General features: G+C 44.9%; 1 protein-coding gene across 1 annotated transcript in view; it reads right to left on the bottom strand.

The window, feature by feature from the left end:
- The window catches only part of LOC124041771 (PH domain leucine-rich repeat protein phosphatase 1-like), a 102,196-nt gene that overhangs the window by 37,740 nt on the left and 44,169 nt on the right, over positions 1-20,287 (bottom strand). The window contains exons 2-4 of the mRNA XM_046359768.1: positions 7,247-7,443; positions 5,863-5,988; positions 1,523-1,671 (exon numbers count right to left, since the gene is read on the bottom strand). Of these exons, the coding sequence (XP_046215724.1) occupies positions 1,523-1,671; positions 5,863-5,988; positions 7,247-7,443 (472 nt within the window). The remainder of the gene's footprint in view (positions 1-1,522; positions 1,672-5,862; positions 5,989-7,246; positions 7,444-20,287) is intronic.

Raw genomic sequence — 20,287 nt, forward strand, 5'->3', positions numbered from 1 at the left:
CTTCCCGTCTCTCTCTCGCTCTCTTCACCTGTCTCTTTCCCCCTCCCTCTCTCTCTCACTTTCTCTTCACCTGTCTCTTTCCCCCTCTCTCTCTTCACCTGTCTCCCCCCCCTCTCTCTCTCTCACTTTCTCTTCACCTGTCTCTTTCCCCCTCTCTCTCCCTCTCTCTCTCTTCACCTGTCTCTCCCCCCCTCTCTCTCTCTCACTTTCTCTTCACCTGTCTCTTTCCCTCTCGCTCTCTTGACCAGTCTCTTTCCCCCCTCTCTCTCTCTCTCCCTCTCTCTCTCTTCCCCTCTCTCTCTCTCTCTCTCTCGCTTTCCCCCCTCTCTCTCTTCCCCTCTCTCTCTCTCGCTCAGCCAATGACACTTTAAATACGAGTGACCCTACTAATGTAGGTCATACTCATTAGTACATTGTGTGAGTCTGATGCCCAGCAGGGATGCTCTGTAGCAATTAAACCCTCCATATCACATCATATCCTTTTATCTCCAAACTAGCAGCTTCTCATCGGTCATGTCCGTCTTTTGAATTCAGATTATCCCCTGCATTAGCCAGGATATAGAATATGAAAAGGCCAAAGCCTCGTATAATGTTGACGGGTCCTGGCACATATTCAGACAGGATCAGACGGGCACATGCACAGACTGCTCTAATCTGCAGTGATCAAGATTCTGTATGCCCTAATTCTGCCTTCAACCAGCCTCTCTGTCACACACACAACCCAATATTCGCTCTCACGCACACATACAATCCCCCACTCTAGCCCTCGCTCTCTCTCTATCATCGTAGACTACAAGGACACTAATATACATACACACTTGCACGTGCAGTGAAATTACAAATCATCTTCTGAATTTCTAAGACAGGCTGTGACAGGCATGCACGCTCACACACGCTCACACACACAAACAAACACACACACACACAGTGTACAGTACATCTTGGCTATGTGCTTTAATCTGGGGCCAGATGGTGCCCACTGAGCAGTACTGAGAGGGAGAGTGAGGGAGCCAGGCCATATTAAAAGCCTCCCTGCAGAGGCAGACAGGTCTAGGCTACCCTACTAGACTCTATCCACTCCGACTGTCCAGGTCAACTCAACTAGGCCCTGTCCTGGTCCTCCCCAACTCAGTCTGTTTGACCATCCCAGCCCAGGCCAGCCTTACCCTGCCCATCTCTGCTAGGTCTAGTCCTAAGCAGCTCAAGTCTGCCCAACCAAAGGCCACTGACACTGCCTTGCCCACTAACTGACACTACCCCATTCATGCGTCTTAAGCACAGCACTATTCTGCCAAGTCCACTCCAATCTAGGCCAGCTCAGTCTAGTCTTGCTCTACCCTAATTGTGACCCAGTCCAACTCTTTACTAAGCCAACCAAGCCAAACCATGCCATGCTCAGATCTGTCCAGGCAGAGCAATTTAACCAGGTCAAGCCCACCCCACCCTACCCCTTCTTGAGACCCAACCCATCCCATATCATTCCAGCCCTGTGTGTTCAATTCCCCTGGATCGTACCACCTACCTCTGTAGCTGGTGTAGACGGTGGTCTGTGGGGAGGAAGTTGTGTTTGAGGTTGAGATGGGTGAGGTCCTGGCTGTAGAAGAGGTTGGGAGGCAGCTGCTCCAGACTGCAGCAGGACAGGTCCACAGAGTTGATCCTCTGGGACACCATCTGACCAACCGGGGGAGGGAAGAGAAAGGGGAAACCTGGTGTCAAACATAATTATCCCAACTCCGCTGGGATGTGTGTGTGACTGGGGGGCTGATTGTGGATTTGTGGGAGGATTGTGTGTGTGTGACCTAGGGTGGTTATTAACAGGTCATTGATAGGTCAGGCGTCTTAAGATTAGAAAGGCAGGAAGTCAACCGTGAGTGAGTCAGGACAAGACATAACAGGTCATCTCATGTTATCTACCGTATATCTACCGTATATCTACCGTAAATCTACCGTATATCTACTGTATATCTCCTGTATATCTACTGTATATCTACCGTATATCTACCGTATATCTACTGTATATCTACTGTATATCTACTGTATATCTCCCGTATATCTACTGTAAATATATTGTATATCTACTGTATATCTACCGTATATCTACCGTATATCGACTGTATATCTACTGTAAATCTACCGTATATCTACTGTAAATCTATTGTATATCTACCGTATATCTACCGTATATCTACCGTATATCTACTGTATATCTACTGTAAATCTACTGTATATCTACCGTATATCTGCCGTATAGCTACTGTATATCTCCCATATATCTACTGTATATCTACTGTATATCTACCGTATATCTACTGTATATCTACCGTATATAGACTGTATATCTACTGTAAATCTACCGTATATCTACCGTATATCTACCGTATATCTACTGTAAATCTACTGTAAATCTACCGTATATCTACCGTATATCTACCGTATATCTACCGTATATCTGCCGTATAGCTACTGTATATCTCCCATATATCTACTGTATATCTACTGTATATCTACTGTATATCTACTGTAAATCTACTGTACATCTACCGTATATCTACTGTATATCTCCCGTATATCTACCGTATATCTGCCGTATATCTACTGTATATCTACTGTATATCTCCCGTATATCTACTGTATATCTACCGTATATCTACCGTATATCTACCGTATATCGACCGTATATCTACTGTAAATCTACCGTATATCTACTGTAAATCTATTGTATATCTACTGTATATCTACCGTATATCTACCGTATATCTACCGTATATCTACCGTATATCTACTGTATATCTACTGTATATCTACCGTATATCTACCGTATATCTACCGTATATCTGCCGTATAGCTACTGTATATCTCCCATATATCTACTGTATATCTACTGTATATCTACCGTATATCTACTGTATATCTACCGTATATCTACCGTATATCGACTGTATATCTACCGTAAATCTACCGTATATCTACCGTATATCTACCGTATATCTCCCGTTTATCTACTGTAAATCTACTGTAAATCTACCGTATATCTACCGTATATCTGCCGTATAGCTACTGTATATCTCCCATATATCTACTGTATATCTACTGTATATCTACCGTATATCTACTGTATATCTACTGTATATCTCCTGTAAATCTACTGTAAATCTACCGTATATCTACTTTACATCTACCGTATATCTACTGTATATCTCCCGTATATCTACCGTATATCTGCCGTATATCTACTGTATATCTACTGTATATCTCCCGTATATCTACTGTATATCTCCCATATATCTACTGTATATCTCCTGTATATCTACTGTATTTCTCCCATATATCTACTGTATAGCTCCTGTATATCTCCCATATATCTACTGTATATCTCCTGTATATCTACTGTATATTTACTGTAAATTTCCATATATCTACTGTATAGCTACGATATATCTACTGTATATCTACTGTATATCTCCCGTATATCTACTGTATATCTCCCGTATATCTACTGTATTTCTCCCGTGTATCTACTGTATATCTACTGTATATCTACTGTATATCTACTATATATCTCCCGTATATCTACTGTATATCTACCGTATATCTACCGTATATCTACTGTATATCTACTGTATATCTCCCGTAAATCTACTGTATAGCTCCCGTATATCTCCCATATATCTACTGTATATTTCCTGTATATCTACTGTATTTCTCCCATATATCTACTGTATATTTACTGTATATTTACTGTATAGCTACGATATATCTACTGTATATTTACTGTATATTTACTGTACATCTACTGTATTTCTCCCGTATATCTACTGTATATCCGCTGTATGTCTACTGTATATCTCCCGTATATCTGCTGTATGTCTACTGTATATCTCCAGTATATCTACTGTTTAGCTTCCATATATCTACTGTATATTTACTGTTATCTGTCATAGCATGACTGAACACTTAGTTCAGTTCCACTATACTCTCCTTACCACTATACTATCCTTATTGCTATAATCGCGTTACTATACTCTCCTTACTACTATATTCTCCTTACTATACTCTACTTTCCTTACTACTGTACTCTCCTTACCACTATACTCTCCTTACTACTGTACTCCCCTTACTACTGTACTCCCCTTACTACTGTACTCCCCTTACTACTGTACTCCCCTTACCACTGTACTCTCCTTACCACTGTACTCTCCTTACCACTGTACTCTCCTTACCACTGTACTCCCCTTACCACTGTACTCCCCTTACCACTGTACTCCCCTTACCACTGTACTCCCCTTACCACTGTACTCTCCTTACTACTGTACTCTCCTTACTACTGTACTCTCCTTACCACTGTACTCTCCTTACCACTGTACTCTCCTTACCACTGTGCTCTCCTTACCACTGTGCTCTCCTTACCACTGTGCTCTCCTTACCACTGTGCTCTCCTTACCACTGTGCTCTCCTTACCACTGTGCTCTCCTTACCACTGTGCTCTCCTTACCACTGTACTCTCCTTACCACTGTACTCTCCTTACCACTGTACTCTCCTTACCACTGTACTCTCCTTACCACTGTACTCTCCTTACCACTGTACTCTCCTTACCACTGTACTCTCCTTACTACTGTACTCTCCTTACCACTGTACTCTCCTTACCACTGTACTCTCCTTACCACTGTACTCTCCTTACCACTGTACTCTCCTTACCACTGTACTCTCCTTACCACTGTACTCTCCTTACCACTGTACTCCCCTTACCACTGTACTCCCCTTACCACTGTACTCTCCTTACCACTGTACTCTCCTTACTACTGTACTCTCCTTACCACTATACTCTTCTTATTACTATACTCTCTACTGTACTCTCCAGTTACACTATACTTTCCTTACTATACTCTTACTGTACTCTCCTTACTACTGTACTCTCCTTACTACTATCCTTACTATACTCTCCAGTTCCACTATACTATCCGTACTATATTCTCCTTACTACTATACTCTCCTTACTATACTATCCTTACTACTATACTCTACTGTACTCTCCAGTTCCACTATACTATCCGTACTATATTCTCCTTACTACTATACTCTCCTTACTATACTATCCTTACTACTATACTCTACTGTACTCTCCAGTTCCACTATACTCTCCTTACTACAATCTACTTACTACTATACTCTCCTTACTATACTCTCCAGTTCCACTATGCTATCCATACTATACTCTCCTTACTACTATACTATCTTCTGGACTCTCCAGTTCCACTATACTCTCCTTACTGTGCTCTCCAGTTCCACTATACTCTCCTTATTATACCCTCTACTAAAGTGTTTCCCAACTCTAGTCCTCAAGTACCCCCAACAACACACCTTGTAGCCCCGGACAAACACACCCGATTCAACTCATTGAGGGCTTGATGATCAGTCGACAATCAGGTGTGTCTGTCCGGGGATCCTCAATAAAAATGTGTGCTGATGGGGACAATCGAGCACTGGAGATGGGAAACAATGCTCTACTTTACTCTCATTACTGCTATATTCTCCTTATTATACTCTCCAGTTCCACTATAATCTCCTTTACAATACTTCCCTTACTGAACACGGTTAACTAGCTACTCTCCAGTCCTTGACTACTGCTCATGCCACTCCTCCTCACAGTCCTACAGTAGGGTCTATTCTGAGTGTTCCCCTGGGCTTCCATGACACGCTCGTCCCTGTTAATATTTATAAAATTGGTTTCCTGGCTTTGGCCTACTTCAGTTAGGATGAGAGAAAGGAGAGTGAGTGAGTGAGTGAGCGTTTGTGTGAGTGAGTGAGGGCTACGGTTTCATCCCCAACTGTACTCCACTGCACACACACACATACTGATGTACCTTGGCTGCGTGTCGGTGCCAGCGCAGGTGTTCTGTGAAGCTGTCAAAGCTGACGTAGTAGGTCTGGCTCTGGGGCCCTGCTGAGCTGAACGCCAGGCAGTGGCTATGCTTCTTCACCTCCTCCACCTACACACACACACACACACACACACACACACACACACACACACACACACACACACACACACACACACACACACACACACACACACACACGCACACGCGCACACGCACACGCACACGCACACACACACACACGTTAGGCCTAGAGACTGCATTAACAAACACACATCTTCCGTTCACACCTCCAGGGTAAGCCACACATTCAAGATAACCATTGTCGGAAAACAAATCGCCAGTTAGACACGACAACACACGCGCCTTCGGAGTCAGGCAAGCAAGATAAACAAACCTGTAGGGCTATTGACATCGTGTGTGTGTGTGCATACAGAAAACACACATACCTATAGGAAAAAACATAAACCGTCCAGTGACTTTTTCAGTACACAACACAGTCCCTGTGTTCCATGTTACAGGCCATGGTCCATTTAGTGACATCATCAGCACGAGCTGAACGGTTCAGATGTTCATATTAAAAGAGCCTCAGGCTGCAATTTCCGGTCATACAGTTACGACCGCACACTGCGGAGATGTATGGGAATCTAGAGATCTAGAGGTCGTGTCTTGACATGATATTTGAGCTGTGTTAACGGTGGGATATGGCGATTCACAGTCCTTTACATGCCTAGATGTAGTATGTGGCAGGCTGATAGAAAGACCCTTTGAGGAGGGTCCTTAGGGCTTATTCAACGGGCCTGTTTGCCCTTCCCTGCTGCAGATACACAGCCATGAAGGGATAACAGTCATTAACCAAAAGCTCTCTCCCTAACTCCCTGTTTGGAATGTGAAATCCCAAGCCAGAAAATGTATTCGTGAGGATCCAGCCTAAACTAGGCAGAACCATGATAGGACTTTTAAATTGGAGGACAAAGTGAATAAAGGCCAACAATCCATTTAGGGTATTTGATGTGGAGAATGCAGATATAAAATAAGGATGTTGGAAGATTAAACACGGATTTGCAACCATGACTTATTGGCCCTTCACCAGGACTCTGTCACAGAGTTGATTAAAGACTGTTGATTTGATTTCAGCTCTATGATTACACACTGATTAGACGGAGTCAAGAATGAAGACAAATGGAAATGGAAAGCTGGTGATGTACGAGTAATTTAAGGTTTGTGGATGCAACATTGGTGTCATAGAATTAGAATTAACTTTGTGATTTTTCTTCCTGGCGTGGGTACTCTCAATACGGCTGCCGGTCCAGCCGTCACAGAACATTGTCAGTAACAGCAGTCTTGTCAGTCCTGTGTCTTACTGTACCTTTCCTCCGATGAGGGGCAGGATGTGCATCTTGCCCGTGTGGCTGTCTTTGACGGAGGAGACAATGAGGCAGGTGCCACAAAGGATCACCTGGCGTCTGGTCCAGCGGTTGACTGGCAGCTGGAGTTTCCCTTTGCGGACATTATACGTCCCCGACAGTTGCACGCGTTCCGAGCTCTCGATGCTGTGGGGCTTTCCTGGAACACACAAGGAGAGGGAGAGAGAGTTAGCATTCAGCTAACTTAACACTCAGAAGAGAGGGAGCGAAAGTTAACATAGTTAGTATTCAGCTAACTCAACACACAGAGGAGAGGGAGCAAGAGTTAGCATAGTTAGCATTCAGCTAACTTAACACAGAGGAGAGGGAGCGAGAGTTAGCACACAGACCCGTATACTCGCCCTGCATCTATTAACCCAAAGCTAATCAAGTGACATAGTAATTATGTATGACTATAAAGCAAATAATAGTGATAATTGTGTTTATTTACATACTGTACATACAGTATATTATCAACCCTGAGAGATATGAATAGTTAAATAGCGTAGCAGCCTAGCACCCAGCACCCAGTCAAATCAATGCTGTGTTAGCATAAGCGCTAAACAGTCACAGTCAGCACTGATGCCGCACTCTGTTAGCATACGGCGCTGAATAGCTTTTAGCATAGCATTAAACACAACAGTGATAGTCAGACAACAGATGATGATGCCAGGTGGTGTCCATTAATTCAACACTAATTTGCTATGGCATTCTTTGAGCTGTCTTTATTCCCTTCACCCATCGGTTCATCTCCTCTGTGACGTGTTCCCTCGTTCTCTCCGCTACCCTGCCAAATGGCTTGTTTATCAAGTTGCTCTGTCAATCAGTCTGTCTTCTCTGTCCATCTGTCTTCTCTGTCTCTCCAAAACATCCACCTGCTCTCCGTCTTGCAAACTGGCCCGCCAACTCTCTCAACCTCTCTCGCTCTCTCACATTCTTCTCCACTTGCATGTGCCTCTCTGTTCTCCTCCTACCTATCTATCTATGAACAGAATCTCTGCCTACCTTGTACACTTGCTTGTCTTTTGTTATTCATGTCTCCGCCATGTGTGCTAGGCCAAGGCGCTACGCCAAAGCATCTGATGTAGAACAGATGTGGAATGGACACAACCCCAGGCCATAGAAAATGACTCACATGTTACTGTAAACGACAGTAAATCACTACTGCCCTCTACATCTCTCCCATCCACTCCACACTGGGTTTATGAGGGAGAAGGAGCTGCTGCCGGTAGTATAGAAGGGTAGGGTAAGTACACACGCGAACAGGAAACAATCCCAGGTCAGAGAGATACAGGTCACTTCCAAAATAATGGAAACACTTGAATAAATGAGGGATCAAAGTATATTGAAAGCAGGTGCTTCCACACAGTTGTGTGCAACTAACATCTCATCATGCTTAGGGTCATGTATAAAAATACCCAGTTGCTACCTTGGCTAGAAGAGATCTCACCCACTGGGCACATACTTTTGATTTACGTGATTGAGTTGCTAACTAACCGTGAGTAAATTAAGCAATTGACATCCCATCATGCTTAGGGTCACGTATAAAAATATTGGGGTAGGCCATTATTTTGGCTACCATGGCTATGCTCTCATAGGAGAGGGTGTACGAGTGGTCACTGAATGGTTTGATGAGCAAGAAAACGCTGTAAACCATATGCCGTGGCCGTCTCAGTCACCAGATCTCAACCCAATTGAACACTTATGGGAGATTCTGGAGTGGCGCCCGAGATGGCGTTTTCCACCACCATCAACAAAACAACAAATTATGAAATTTCTTGTGGAAGAATGGTGTCCATCGCTGCGATAGTTTCAGAAACTTGTAGAATCTGTGCCAAGGTGCATTGAAGCTGTTCTGGCGGCCCAACACCGCATTAAGACACTTCAGGTTGGCGTTTACCTTATTTCTTCAGTTATGTAACCCACTGTAAACCACTCCTCCATCTCTTCCAGCCACTTCAATCCAGACAGGGATAGAGAGAGAGCTGGTGGGGTAGTACTATGGGGTAAGTACTAAGTACCAGGACGAGCTCTTACAGCTTTGAATAATTCAACACAGGTCCCTTACATGCTGACTGTTAGACTAACACACGAGAATGCTGTATGACACATGGCCCCTTGGCTAACACTTTTAGCATCGCTTTAAAACTCCCCCGACTGGAGAACACTACACACAAGTTACCTGCTCTATTGTAGGGAGCTTACAACCTAGCGACCTCCTCAAGAGTTTCTGGTATCTTGGCTTAAATGCTAAGGTGTAGGGTTGACAGTTGCAAGGTCCCAGGTTCAAGCCCAGGTCAGGACCGATGAACCCTCAAAAGATTATCGCCACTGAGCAAATCGCAGGTCTACTGAGCGCAAAGGTCAATGTCGGCCTACATTCCATGAGACTTTTAGAAAAAAAATGCATGGCTTGACATGATCCTGTTTAGCCACTTGTCCTTCAGATAAGGTGACTGAAAATGTTGTTTTGTTGTTTGATGTAAGAAACCACTTCCCATACCCTTATTACAGAGAATCAGAAATTATGCTACAATCTGCCTATTGGCTACTTAGCTTATTCAAGCCTGTCTCAAAATACAACACTGCCCCTTTAAGACAAAAAAATGTATTTACTTGACTCTCTTTTCAAAGATGTCTAGAAATGTACACGTTTTGTGCTCTTGTAGGAAGCAATCACTCCCCTTTTGCTGAATACAAAGGATCTATAACTGGGCTAATAATTCACTAACTAGCAAAGGATATTAACATGTTTACACGTGGCTACACGCAGCTCTCACTTTGATCTCAAAACAAGCGCATCTACTCACGACCGCTCATGCTGTAAACACAGTCCAGTTCAAAGTAAATGGCACAGATCCACATATGCCAATGGTCTATTTGCATATAGGCCTACTGCAGCTCAGATTGGTTATGTCACACCGGTCTGTGTAAAGTACGGCTGAGTAGTGTGTGTCAATGCACTTGGCAGCAGCTAATGGGGATCCATAATAAATACAAATGCAATAGAATCCTACTCTGGTGCATTCTGCCTACAACAAAATATCTTGCATAGTTCGTTTTGTTTCGGCAAGTTGCATTGAAAGTGGCTAATATTGCGTTGATTCAATCACAATTGCCACAGTAAAGGGAAATGTTGATATTGTTAACAGGGAAAACTGTAGAACAGTGGTCAACCTTTTCTTAGTCAAGATCACATTGAGTCAAAATGGAAGCCAAGATCTACCGCTCAGAATTTATTTTTATTTTTACATGACTTTAAAAAACATAAGCCTATGCAAATTGCCTTTGCTTGAATTGCCCTGCCAATGAATGCATTGTTGTTTGGAATATATATATATATATATATTTTTTTTTTAATGGGGAAGGCTATATGATCACACCGGTAATGATTGAGCATATATTTAAATAATGTGCTTTTTATTTATTGTTTACTGTGGTGATGATGCCTGCATCTGATGGTCAGTCTCAGCAGATGGAGAGAGCAGCAGACTGAGGGTCCACCTCTCCCTTTCGTCCACTGACACTGACCAAAAAGGGACAGTCTTCCAGCTGATGGCGAAACTCGAGTCGCACTGCATTATTTCTGCCTCGTACACAAATTCATGTTGTTACTCCTCTGACCAGAGAAAGTGAAATATCCCTTGATATTAAAAAAGACCCAAGCCGCTAATAATAACAACGCAAGCCTGTAGATACACTTTCCTACTCATTCATTACTACTGCAGTGCTTGTTGTAGCGCTGAGTGGAAATAGGAAGAACGCGCATTTCATGGCTTATAAAAGTGTTGAATACAAAGTGGTGACAGTGCTGAGTAAGAACGTAAACATGAACTCATCTCTTTGCTGTATTCGTTGACAGTCTCTCTCTCTCGTCATGATTTTTAAACGTTTAGAAATCTCTCAGTATCAACTTTGCTGGGGCTATCTTTAATGGCTGCTACGTTACTGCAGACAACGGTCGTCTGAGCCATCCGATTGGCCAGGGTTAGGCCTATATTGCACTTGATTTGCTCTCAGGGCCTACTGGAAGTCAGAGTTTGTATCTTTAGACACATGCTATGGTTAAAAATGGCAACAGTTTGCCTACCTAGTGCGCAGGGCAGCTGAGTCGGGTGCACCTACAGCCAACAGCCCGAGACCAACACAGCCACAAGGCTTTATTGTGGTTGCTGTTGTTTTACAGAAATGTTGACCGATCGACTAGGAATGCTTGGAGATCGACCAGGAATGCTTGGAGATCGACCAGGAATGCTTGGAGATCGACCAGGAATGCTTGGAGATCGACCAGGAATGCTTGGAGATCGACCAGGAATGCTTGGAGATCGACCAGGAATGCTTGGAGATCGACGGGGAATGCTTGGAGATCGACGAGGAATGCTTGGAGATCGACGAGGAATGCTTGGAGATCGACCAGGAATGCTTGGAGATCGACCAGGAATGCTTGGAGATCGACCAGGAATGCTTGGAGATCGACCAGGAATGCTTGGAGATCGACCAGGAATGCTTGGTGATCGACTAGGAATGCTTGGAGATCGACTAGGAATGCTTGGAGATCGACTAGGAATGCTTGGAGATCGACTAGGAATGCTTGGAGATCGACTAGGAATGCTTGGAGATCGACTAGTAATGCTTGGTGATCGACTAGGAATGCTTGGAGATCGACCAGGAATGCTTGAAGATCGACTAGGAATGCTTGGAGATCAACCAGGCGTTCGCGATCGACCGGTTGGTGACCACTGCTCAAGAAAGTTAAGTGACGATCAATCTCCTGCTTTTCTCTGTGGGCTGATATTTCCTGCACGGCCGTCTCGGGCTACTGCTCGGCAAAGCTTAGAGGGAACATTGTTCAGGACTACATGTACACCCTCCTTCCACACAATATGTACCTGGCGCTTTCGGTCTGGTCCTAAAGCAACTGGAGCAGTGATTGTGCTCGTTTCTTTGTAGCTCAAGATACGGTGAAGTCGGCTCGATACTGTCAGAGACGAGGGTTGAAGAATAAATTCACTGAAGAAGTGCTCATGTTCTGAAGAACAGACTCCAAGCCCGGGGCAAAGGGCTACATTTTAATATGAGCTACTGTGATCAGCACTTTCCCCCGCTGTATCATCACAGTGCAGTGACCTTTGGCCTCATTTTCACGCCCAAAATCAAATCAATAACCGACTTTGCAAATGGACTGGTCAAATACTGAGCATGTGCAATGCGACACCTTACCACATGGTCAGAAGTGAGATGCCACCATAGAGCTCAGACCTCTACAGTACAACTCAGTTCATTTTCATAATTGAGTTTGCGAGTCGGATGAGAAATTGTTTGAACAGGCAAATTATTCACCAGCTTTTAGCCTCAATAAGTCACACTGGCAATCTCAAAATATCTAGGGCTTTGTTGGAACACTTTCTCTCCCACAAACACATATGCACAAGCACGCGCACACACACACACACACCCTCCACGCGCATGCACAGATGCACACACTAATTCAGTGACAGTGATAAACCTCCTCCATATGTGATTTGGGCTTTATTGTTCACCTGGATGAGTATGAACCAAAGCAGGAACAAACATTTTAAAAGGGGAACAATATGGAGTTGTGCAGTAGGAAGCCCTAATGATAACAGTGGGCCTAAAACAGCATCTGTCTGCCCGGGTGTTGATTTGTCCTGGCGGCTACAGTAACTCTCTCTCCCCACCCAGTCACATGGACACAGTGGATCTGCCTGTGTGTAGACCAGACCACTACACTGTCTAGGTTAGTTCAATTGAAGGGGAAGAGTGGGTGGGTGGGGCTCCCTGGGTGGGTGGGGCTCCCACTGTTTACATGGATCTAGACAACCTCTTGATATCACAATGATACTATGGTTATGTAGTGGTCACTTTTAGTCTCATGCTGGAATCCACAACCCTGGTGGGGCAAGAACCAGGCTCCAGCCAACCAACTGAGTTATCGGAACAAGGACTCTATTTGTTGTCCCAGGCCAGGAGTCTTCAATTTAAAGGTTGAGGATGGAAGCAATGCAGGGGATAGGGTTCGGGTCAAAAGGACACTATGGTCTTGGCTAGTTGTGTGTGTGTGTTTGGAGAATGAGGTGCTTTCTTTACCTTTGAGTGCTATGGAGAATGGGACCTTTTTTTGTAAATTTGATTGGTGGATTCAAATAATATAATAAAGTATTAAAAATATATATGTGTGTGAGTAGGGAGTGGCGTGTGTTTACTTTAGGGTGTTCACTACCTAGCGGTTTATCAAGATGTCTTCCTTCCCCAAGATCAGGAAAGGCCACGGTTTCCCTTCTCCCTGCCAACACCCACGCAGAGAGGAACTGACTGCGGTGGGGCGGACAGTGGTACCATTTCCCCTACTGTGGATTCCATCTTTAACAGAGTGTAAGGCCCTCCCCCATGTGAGAACCAGACCACTTGCAGAACCACCTCTCCTCCTCGCTACACATGTGTAAATCATGCTGACATGACCAACATGACACACTGGGTCTGGGTTCGCCGTACCTCAGGGCTCTGACCAACATGACACACTGGGTCTGGGCTCACCGTACCTCAGGGCTCTGACCAACATGACACACTGGGTCTGGGTTCGCCGTACCTCAGGGCTCTGACCAACATTACACACCGGGTCTGGGATCGCCGTACCTCAGGGCTCTGACCAACATTACACACTGGGTCTGGGATCGCCGTACCTCAGGGCTCTGACCAACATTACACACTGGGTCTGGGATCGCCGTACCTCAGGGCTCTGACCAACATTACACACTGGGTCTGGGATCGCCGTACCTCAGGGCTCTGACCAACATTACACACCGGGTCTGGGATCGCCGTACCTCAGGGCTCTGACCAACATTACACACCGGGTCTGGGCTCGCCGTACCTCAGGGCTCTGACCAACATTACACACTGGGTCTGGGCTCGCCGTACCTCAGGGCTCTGACCAACATTACACACTGGGTCTGGGCTCTGCTGGGTCTGGGCTACCTCAGGGCTCTGACCAACATTACACACTGGGTCTGGGCTCGCCGTACCTCAGGGCTCTGACCAACATTACACACCGGGTCTGGGATCGCCGTACCTCAGGGCTCTGACCAACATTACACACCGGGTCTGGGCTCGCCGTACCTCAGGGCTCTGACCAAAATTACACACTGGGTCTGGGATCGCCGTACCTCAGGGCTCTGACCAACATTACACACTGGGTCTGGGATCGCCGTACCTCAGGGCTCTGACCAACATTACACACCGGGTCTGGGATCGCCGTACCTCAGGGCTCTGACCAACATTACACACCGGGTCTGGGCTTGCCGTACCTCAGGGCTCTGACCAAAATTACACACTGGGTCTGGGATCGCCGTACCTCAGGGCTCTGACCAAAATTACACACTGGGTCTGGGATCGCCGTACCTCAGGGCTCTGACCAAAATTACACACTGGGTCTGGGCTCACCGTACCTCAGGGCTCTGACCAACATTACACACCGGGTCTGGGCTCGCCGTACCTCAGGGCTCTGACCAAAATTACACACTGGGTCTGGGCTCACCGTACCTCAGGGCTCTGACCAACATTACACACCGGGTCTGGGATCGCCGTACCTCAGGGCTCTGACCAACATTACACACCGGGTCTGGGCTCGCCGTACCTCAGGGCTCTGACCAACATTACACACCGGGTCTGGGCTCGCCGTACCTCAGGGCTCTGACCAACATTACACACCGGGTCTGGGCTCGCCGTACCTCAGGGCTCTGACCAACATTACACACCGGGTCTAGGCTCGCCGTACCTCAGGGCTCTGACCAACATTACACACCGGGTCTGGGCTCGCCGTACCTCAGGGCTCTGACCAACATTACACACCGGGTCTGGGCTCGCCGTACCTCAGGGCTCTGACCAACATGACACACTGGGTCTGGGTTCGCCGTACCTCAGGGCTCTGACCAACATGACACACTGGGTCTGGGTTCGCCGTACCTCAGGGCTCTGACCAACATGACACACTGGGTCTGGGCTCGCCGTACCTCAGGGCTCTGACCAACATGACACACTGGGTCTGGGTTCGCCGTACCTCAGGGCTCTGACCAACATGACACACTGGGTCTGGGTTCGCCGTACCTCAGGGCTCTGACCAACATTACACACCGGGTCTGGGCTCGCCGTACCTCAGGACTCTGACCAACATGACACACTGGGTGGGAATGAGATAGATGCAATGCATGCCATGGTGCTGTGGACTGGCACAGATGAGACTAATGTATGGGTCGTAGTGTAGAGGAGGGTTTGTGTTCAGGCTATAACTAGCTCCTGCTGCCTGGCCTTGGCTGCCTCTCACATCTTTTTCTGCGTCCCAAATGGCACCCTCTTCCCTAGATAGTGCACTACCATTGACCAGAGCCATATGGGCCGTGGTCAAAAGAAGTGCACTATCTTGGGAATAGGGTGCCATTTGAGCCACAAGCCTCTGTCTCGTCTCCTGTATGAGATTGTTACGATCTGAGGTGTTGTATCAAGGCCCTCCTTGCTACTGAGGAGCTGTAGAGACACATCACTGTCAAATAGTGCTAAAAATAACACATTCTGTAGCGTGTCCTTCAGAGGCTTGTTATTATTATCAAATGATGCTTGATGGCTGTTGTTTTCCGCCGCTGACGGTGAAAAGGAGTAATGAGATATTGAAGAAAGAGGAAGTGAGTAAGCGCCAACACATATGGGGAAGAGAGAGAGAGGGGGAAGAGAGAGGGAGGGAAAGAAAGAGAGAAGGAAAGAAATCAAGCTGTTTCTGTGGCCTGTAAATCGCTGTCCTCCTGTAGGGGCACGCACACCATGTGGCAGCGAACCTGCCTTAGTGTGAGAGAGAGAGTGTGTGTGTGTGTGTGTGTGTGTGTGTGTGTGTGTGTGTGTGTGTGTGTGTGTGTGTGTGTGTGTGTGTGTGTGTGTGTGTGTGTGTGTGTGTGTGTGTGTGTGTGTGTGTGTGTGTGTGTGTGTGTGTGTGTGTGTGTGTGTGTGTGTGTGTGTGTGTGTGTTACCTGTCATCTCTTGATTTGACCTTCTGTCTTTCTCCGTATAAACCCAAAACCTTGCTTTTCCCAGCTGGCAAAAGTGGTTGCAATGACGTCTTTGCAGACAGATTTCAACAAATTGCAATGGTGTCATATTAAACAGATGTTGTAATAATGTCGTATCAAACCCCTTTTCTACCTGGATTCACTCCCCCTCAATTCAATTAAACTCAAAGGGCATCATCGGCATGGGAAACATACTGTATGTTTACATTGCCAAAGCAAATGAAATAGACAATAAACATGGGAAGTAAACAATCAGAAGTGAAGAGTAAAACGTTTTAAAAGAATACAGACATTTCAAATTATATTATTGCCTATGTACAGTGTTGTGACAATGTGCAAATAGTTGAAGTAAACCTCGGAATAACCGTTTGTAGTGCTGCAAGGCCCAAGGTAACAGGAATAGGCTCCTTTGGACAAGCTCTAAGGTAGGTGACACACACAAACAGACATGGGCGTGTAATGGCAGCGACGGTGAGGACCAGACGAGGTGACAGCTGCTAGGGACAATTAGTGCGCGGGCCAAGGCAGTGCTATTATCCCCTCCTCCCATCTGCCAGCCTGGCGCAACATGTTACAACCTTCCAACAATCATGGGACAACCTTCAAATCTATCTACCATACCGCACTGTCTGCCTTCAGGACTATGTATGGTACTGTGTGTGTGTGTTGTTTTATACTACATAGCTTTGTAAGTCTGTAAGCAACAGGGTTGTAGCTAGTTACCACAGCCACAAAGTCCGAAGGCCCGCTTCCTCGGCCAATCAGATGAGGGAGTGTGTTGACACATATGCCAGATTACGGTATATTTCCAGTTCAAGTTTGAGGACCAATTTATTTTATGTACCGATCCATAAATTATTTGGTTATTTATTAGCTATAATAAAACCAACAGTTCAAAATGTAAATTGGTAATCAGATCTCTTAATCAAACTCAGCCGGGAAGCTTATCATGATGTTTGCTCTTAATTGTTTTTTAAAAATTGCATGTAGACAAACAAATTGACATCTTGATTTTAGATTTATACAGTTTCAGGGAAATGAAAAATGTTGAATTAGGCTGCTTTAAGATATAAACTTCAACCCCGTTTTCCAATTGGGCACTGTTTATCGTAATTTTTTTGTACAATTGGAATTGGGGTGCCTGAGTAAACACAGCCTTAGACTTTGACCAACAGTAGGTTGATGATATACTTTAAAATATTTACCTTAAAACCAGGAAAGCAGATTGTGGGGGCGATTTTTATTATAGCCTTGCAGTCCACCTTTTTGGTATTTTGCACCAAATAAAATCAAATGTTATTTATCATGCGCCGAATACAACTGGTGTAGACTTGACAGTGAAATGCTTACAAACGTTTCCACATGATGCAGAGTTTAAAGATAAAATACACAAGAATGGAGCTAAATACAGGGACCAGTACCGGATCAATGTGGAGCTACATACAGGGACCAGAACCAGATCAATGTACATTTCGACCTCAAGTAACTTGTACAGAGGTACAAGTTACTTGAAGTCAATATGTACATGGATGCAGGGTAAAGTGACTAAGCAAATAATAATAATAAGTGTAAAATAAAGCAGCAGCAAATGATGTGTAAAACTGTGTGTGAACATCTTATTCTGAAATCATGGGCATTAATGATGAATCACGCTTCACCATACATTTCAACATACATTTCGTTGAGTGCCAGAGTGGTGTTGGCCTGTAGAAGAATGCAGAAAGCCCTGATAATTATGGATGAGAACTCTCTTGGTAGATAAAAGGGTCTGCAGCATACCATGAGTTATTTTGTGTAGACTTTATATACACACACTCACAGGTATTCATGAGGTAATCGTTTTGACCAGTTTCCGTCTCTGTACAAAGACATGGAAGATGGCAAAACACTTAACCGTTTCACGTGTGAATTCCAAATATCTCTAACGGTCGATGTTTTATGTTTTATGCACGTGATGTCAGAATGCATTCTGACAACCCACCGCTGCCTGCTAATTATCTAACCCGAGCTGCCTGCTAATTATCTAACCCGAGCTGCCTACTAATTATCTAACCCGAGCTGCCTGCTAATTATCTAACCCGAGCTGCCTGCTAATTATCTAACCCCCGCTGCCTGCTAATTATCTAACCCGAGCTGCCTGCTAATTATCTAACCCGAGCTACCTGCTAATTATCTAACCCGAGCTGCCTGCTAATTATCTAACCCGAGCTGCCTGCTAATTATCTAACCCGAGCTGCCTGCTAATTATCTAACCCCCGCTGCCTGCTAATTATCTAACCCCCGCTGCCTGCTAATTATCTAACCCGAGCTGCTTGCTAATTATCTAACCCGAGCTGCCTGCTAATTATCTAACCCAAGCTGCTTGCTAATTATCTAACCCGAGCTGCTTGCTAATTATCTAACCCGAGCTGCCTGCTAATTATCTAACCAGCGCTGCCTGCTAATTATCTAACCTGAGCTGCCTGCTAATTATCTAACCCGAGCTGCCTGCTAATTATCTAACCCGAGCTGCCTGCTAATTATCTAACCCCCGCTGCCTGCTAATTATCTAACCCCCGCTGCCTGCTAATTATCTAACCCGCGCTGCCTGCTAATTATCTAACCCCTGCTGCCTGCTATGTTTCAGTTTGTCAAATTCAAAGTATTTTCTAACAAGTTTTATTTTCTAACAACAGTTTGAATTGAAGTGTGTTCTGCCTCCTCATTAATTCACATAGAAGTAGCCCATTTCTCTGTTGCAGACAATGTATGTTTGAGGATTTACTGAGCCAGACAAACTCCTCTCTTTGAGGAGAGCCAAAGCACTCCCCCAGTGTTTCACGCAGATCAAGTATGCAGACATTTGCGCAGTCTTGCAAACTTTTTCCCCCAGGCATATTTTCTGGCTAGTGCTCGCATTGCCTTCATTGTCGTTTTCCTTACAAATAATAACTGTGGACATGTGTGTGTTCCTATCAAAGTAAGTGCCTTACTGTCTGTATATCGTGTTGTCATTTCTACTGTAGCATACAGTATGTATGTGTGTATGGAGCATAATGTATTTACAGTTATATTACGTTTTCAAGAACTGGCGACAAATAATCCATTCCGATTATTGCAGAGATTGTAATGGACACCTATGTGTGTAAAATACTTTTTTGAAGGTTGTACTGATTATGATGAGCTAATGCTAAGCTATTTAAACAACTGTGTGTGGCACCATGTTTGTTGACATTACACAATGCATTCAGGGTGTCATGTAAACGTCTGTCAGACCAAAGATGTTACAATGAGGTGAGGGAACGGTTCACTCATCTTTTGAGTAGACTTCCGGAGGTGAATGAAGGGAAGTGAATGATCATAGATGACACACCTCCTCCAACATGCATTCTGCCAACAGACCAAACTCATCTGGTCTCCTCTTCATATATTTGGTTGACGAAAAAACCCACAAAACAAACGGTGGCGCGCACAAACTACCCATTGTCGGATTACACCATTGATTTTTAGAAAGTGTTTTACCAAATTATTTTGGTCAATGGTGAGCTCTCCAGTGATGTGATGAATTGTAAAACAGCAATTGCTATTAGCTCATTCATATTGTGGTTTCTGTCTGCCGAGTTTTAGCTAAATATGAACCGTTAGCGCTCATTTTCTCCAATTACCGCCATTTAAAATCTAACTGTTTTAAAGTCCCCATTGGCCTCATGGTGAAAATCTTTGATCGGTTTCCTTCTTCTCCGGCAACTAGACGCCTGCATCTTTGTAGTGACTGTATTGATATACCATCCAAAGTGTAATGAATAACTTCACCATGCTCAAATGGATCTTCAAAGTCTGCTTCTAAAATGTTTTACCCATCTACCAATACGTATCCTTCTTTGCAAGGCATTGGAAAACCTCCCTGGTCTTTGTGGTTGAATCTGTGTATGAAATTCACTGCTCGACTGAGAG

The sequence above is a fragment of the Oncorhynchus gorbuscha genome, linkage group LG08 (genome assembly GCF_021184085.1).
Source record: "Oncorhynchus gorbuscha isolate QuinsamMale2020 ecotype Even-year linkage group LG08, OgorEven_v1.0, whole genome shotgun sequence".
NCBI classification, from domain to species: Eukaryota; Metazoa; Chordata; class Actinopteri; order Salmoniformes; family Salmonidae; genus Oncorhynchus; species Oncorhynchus gorbuscha.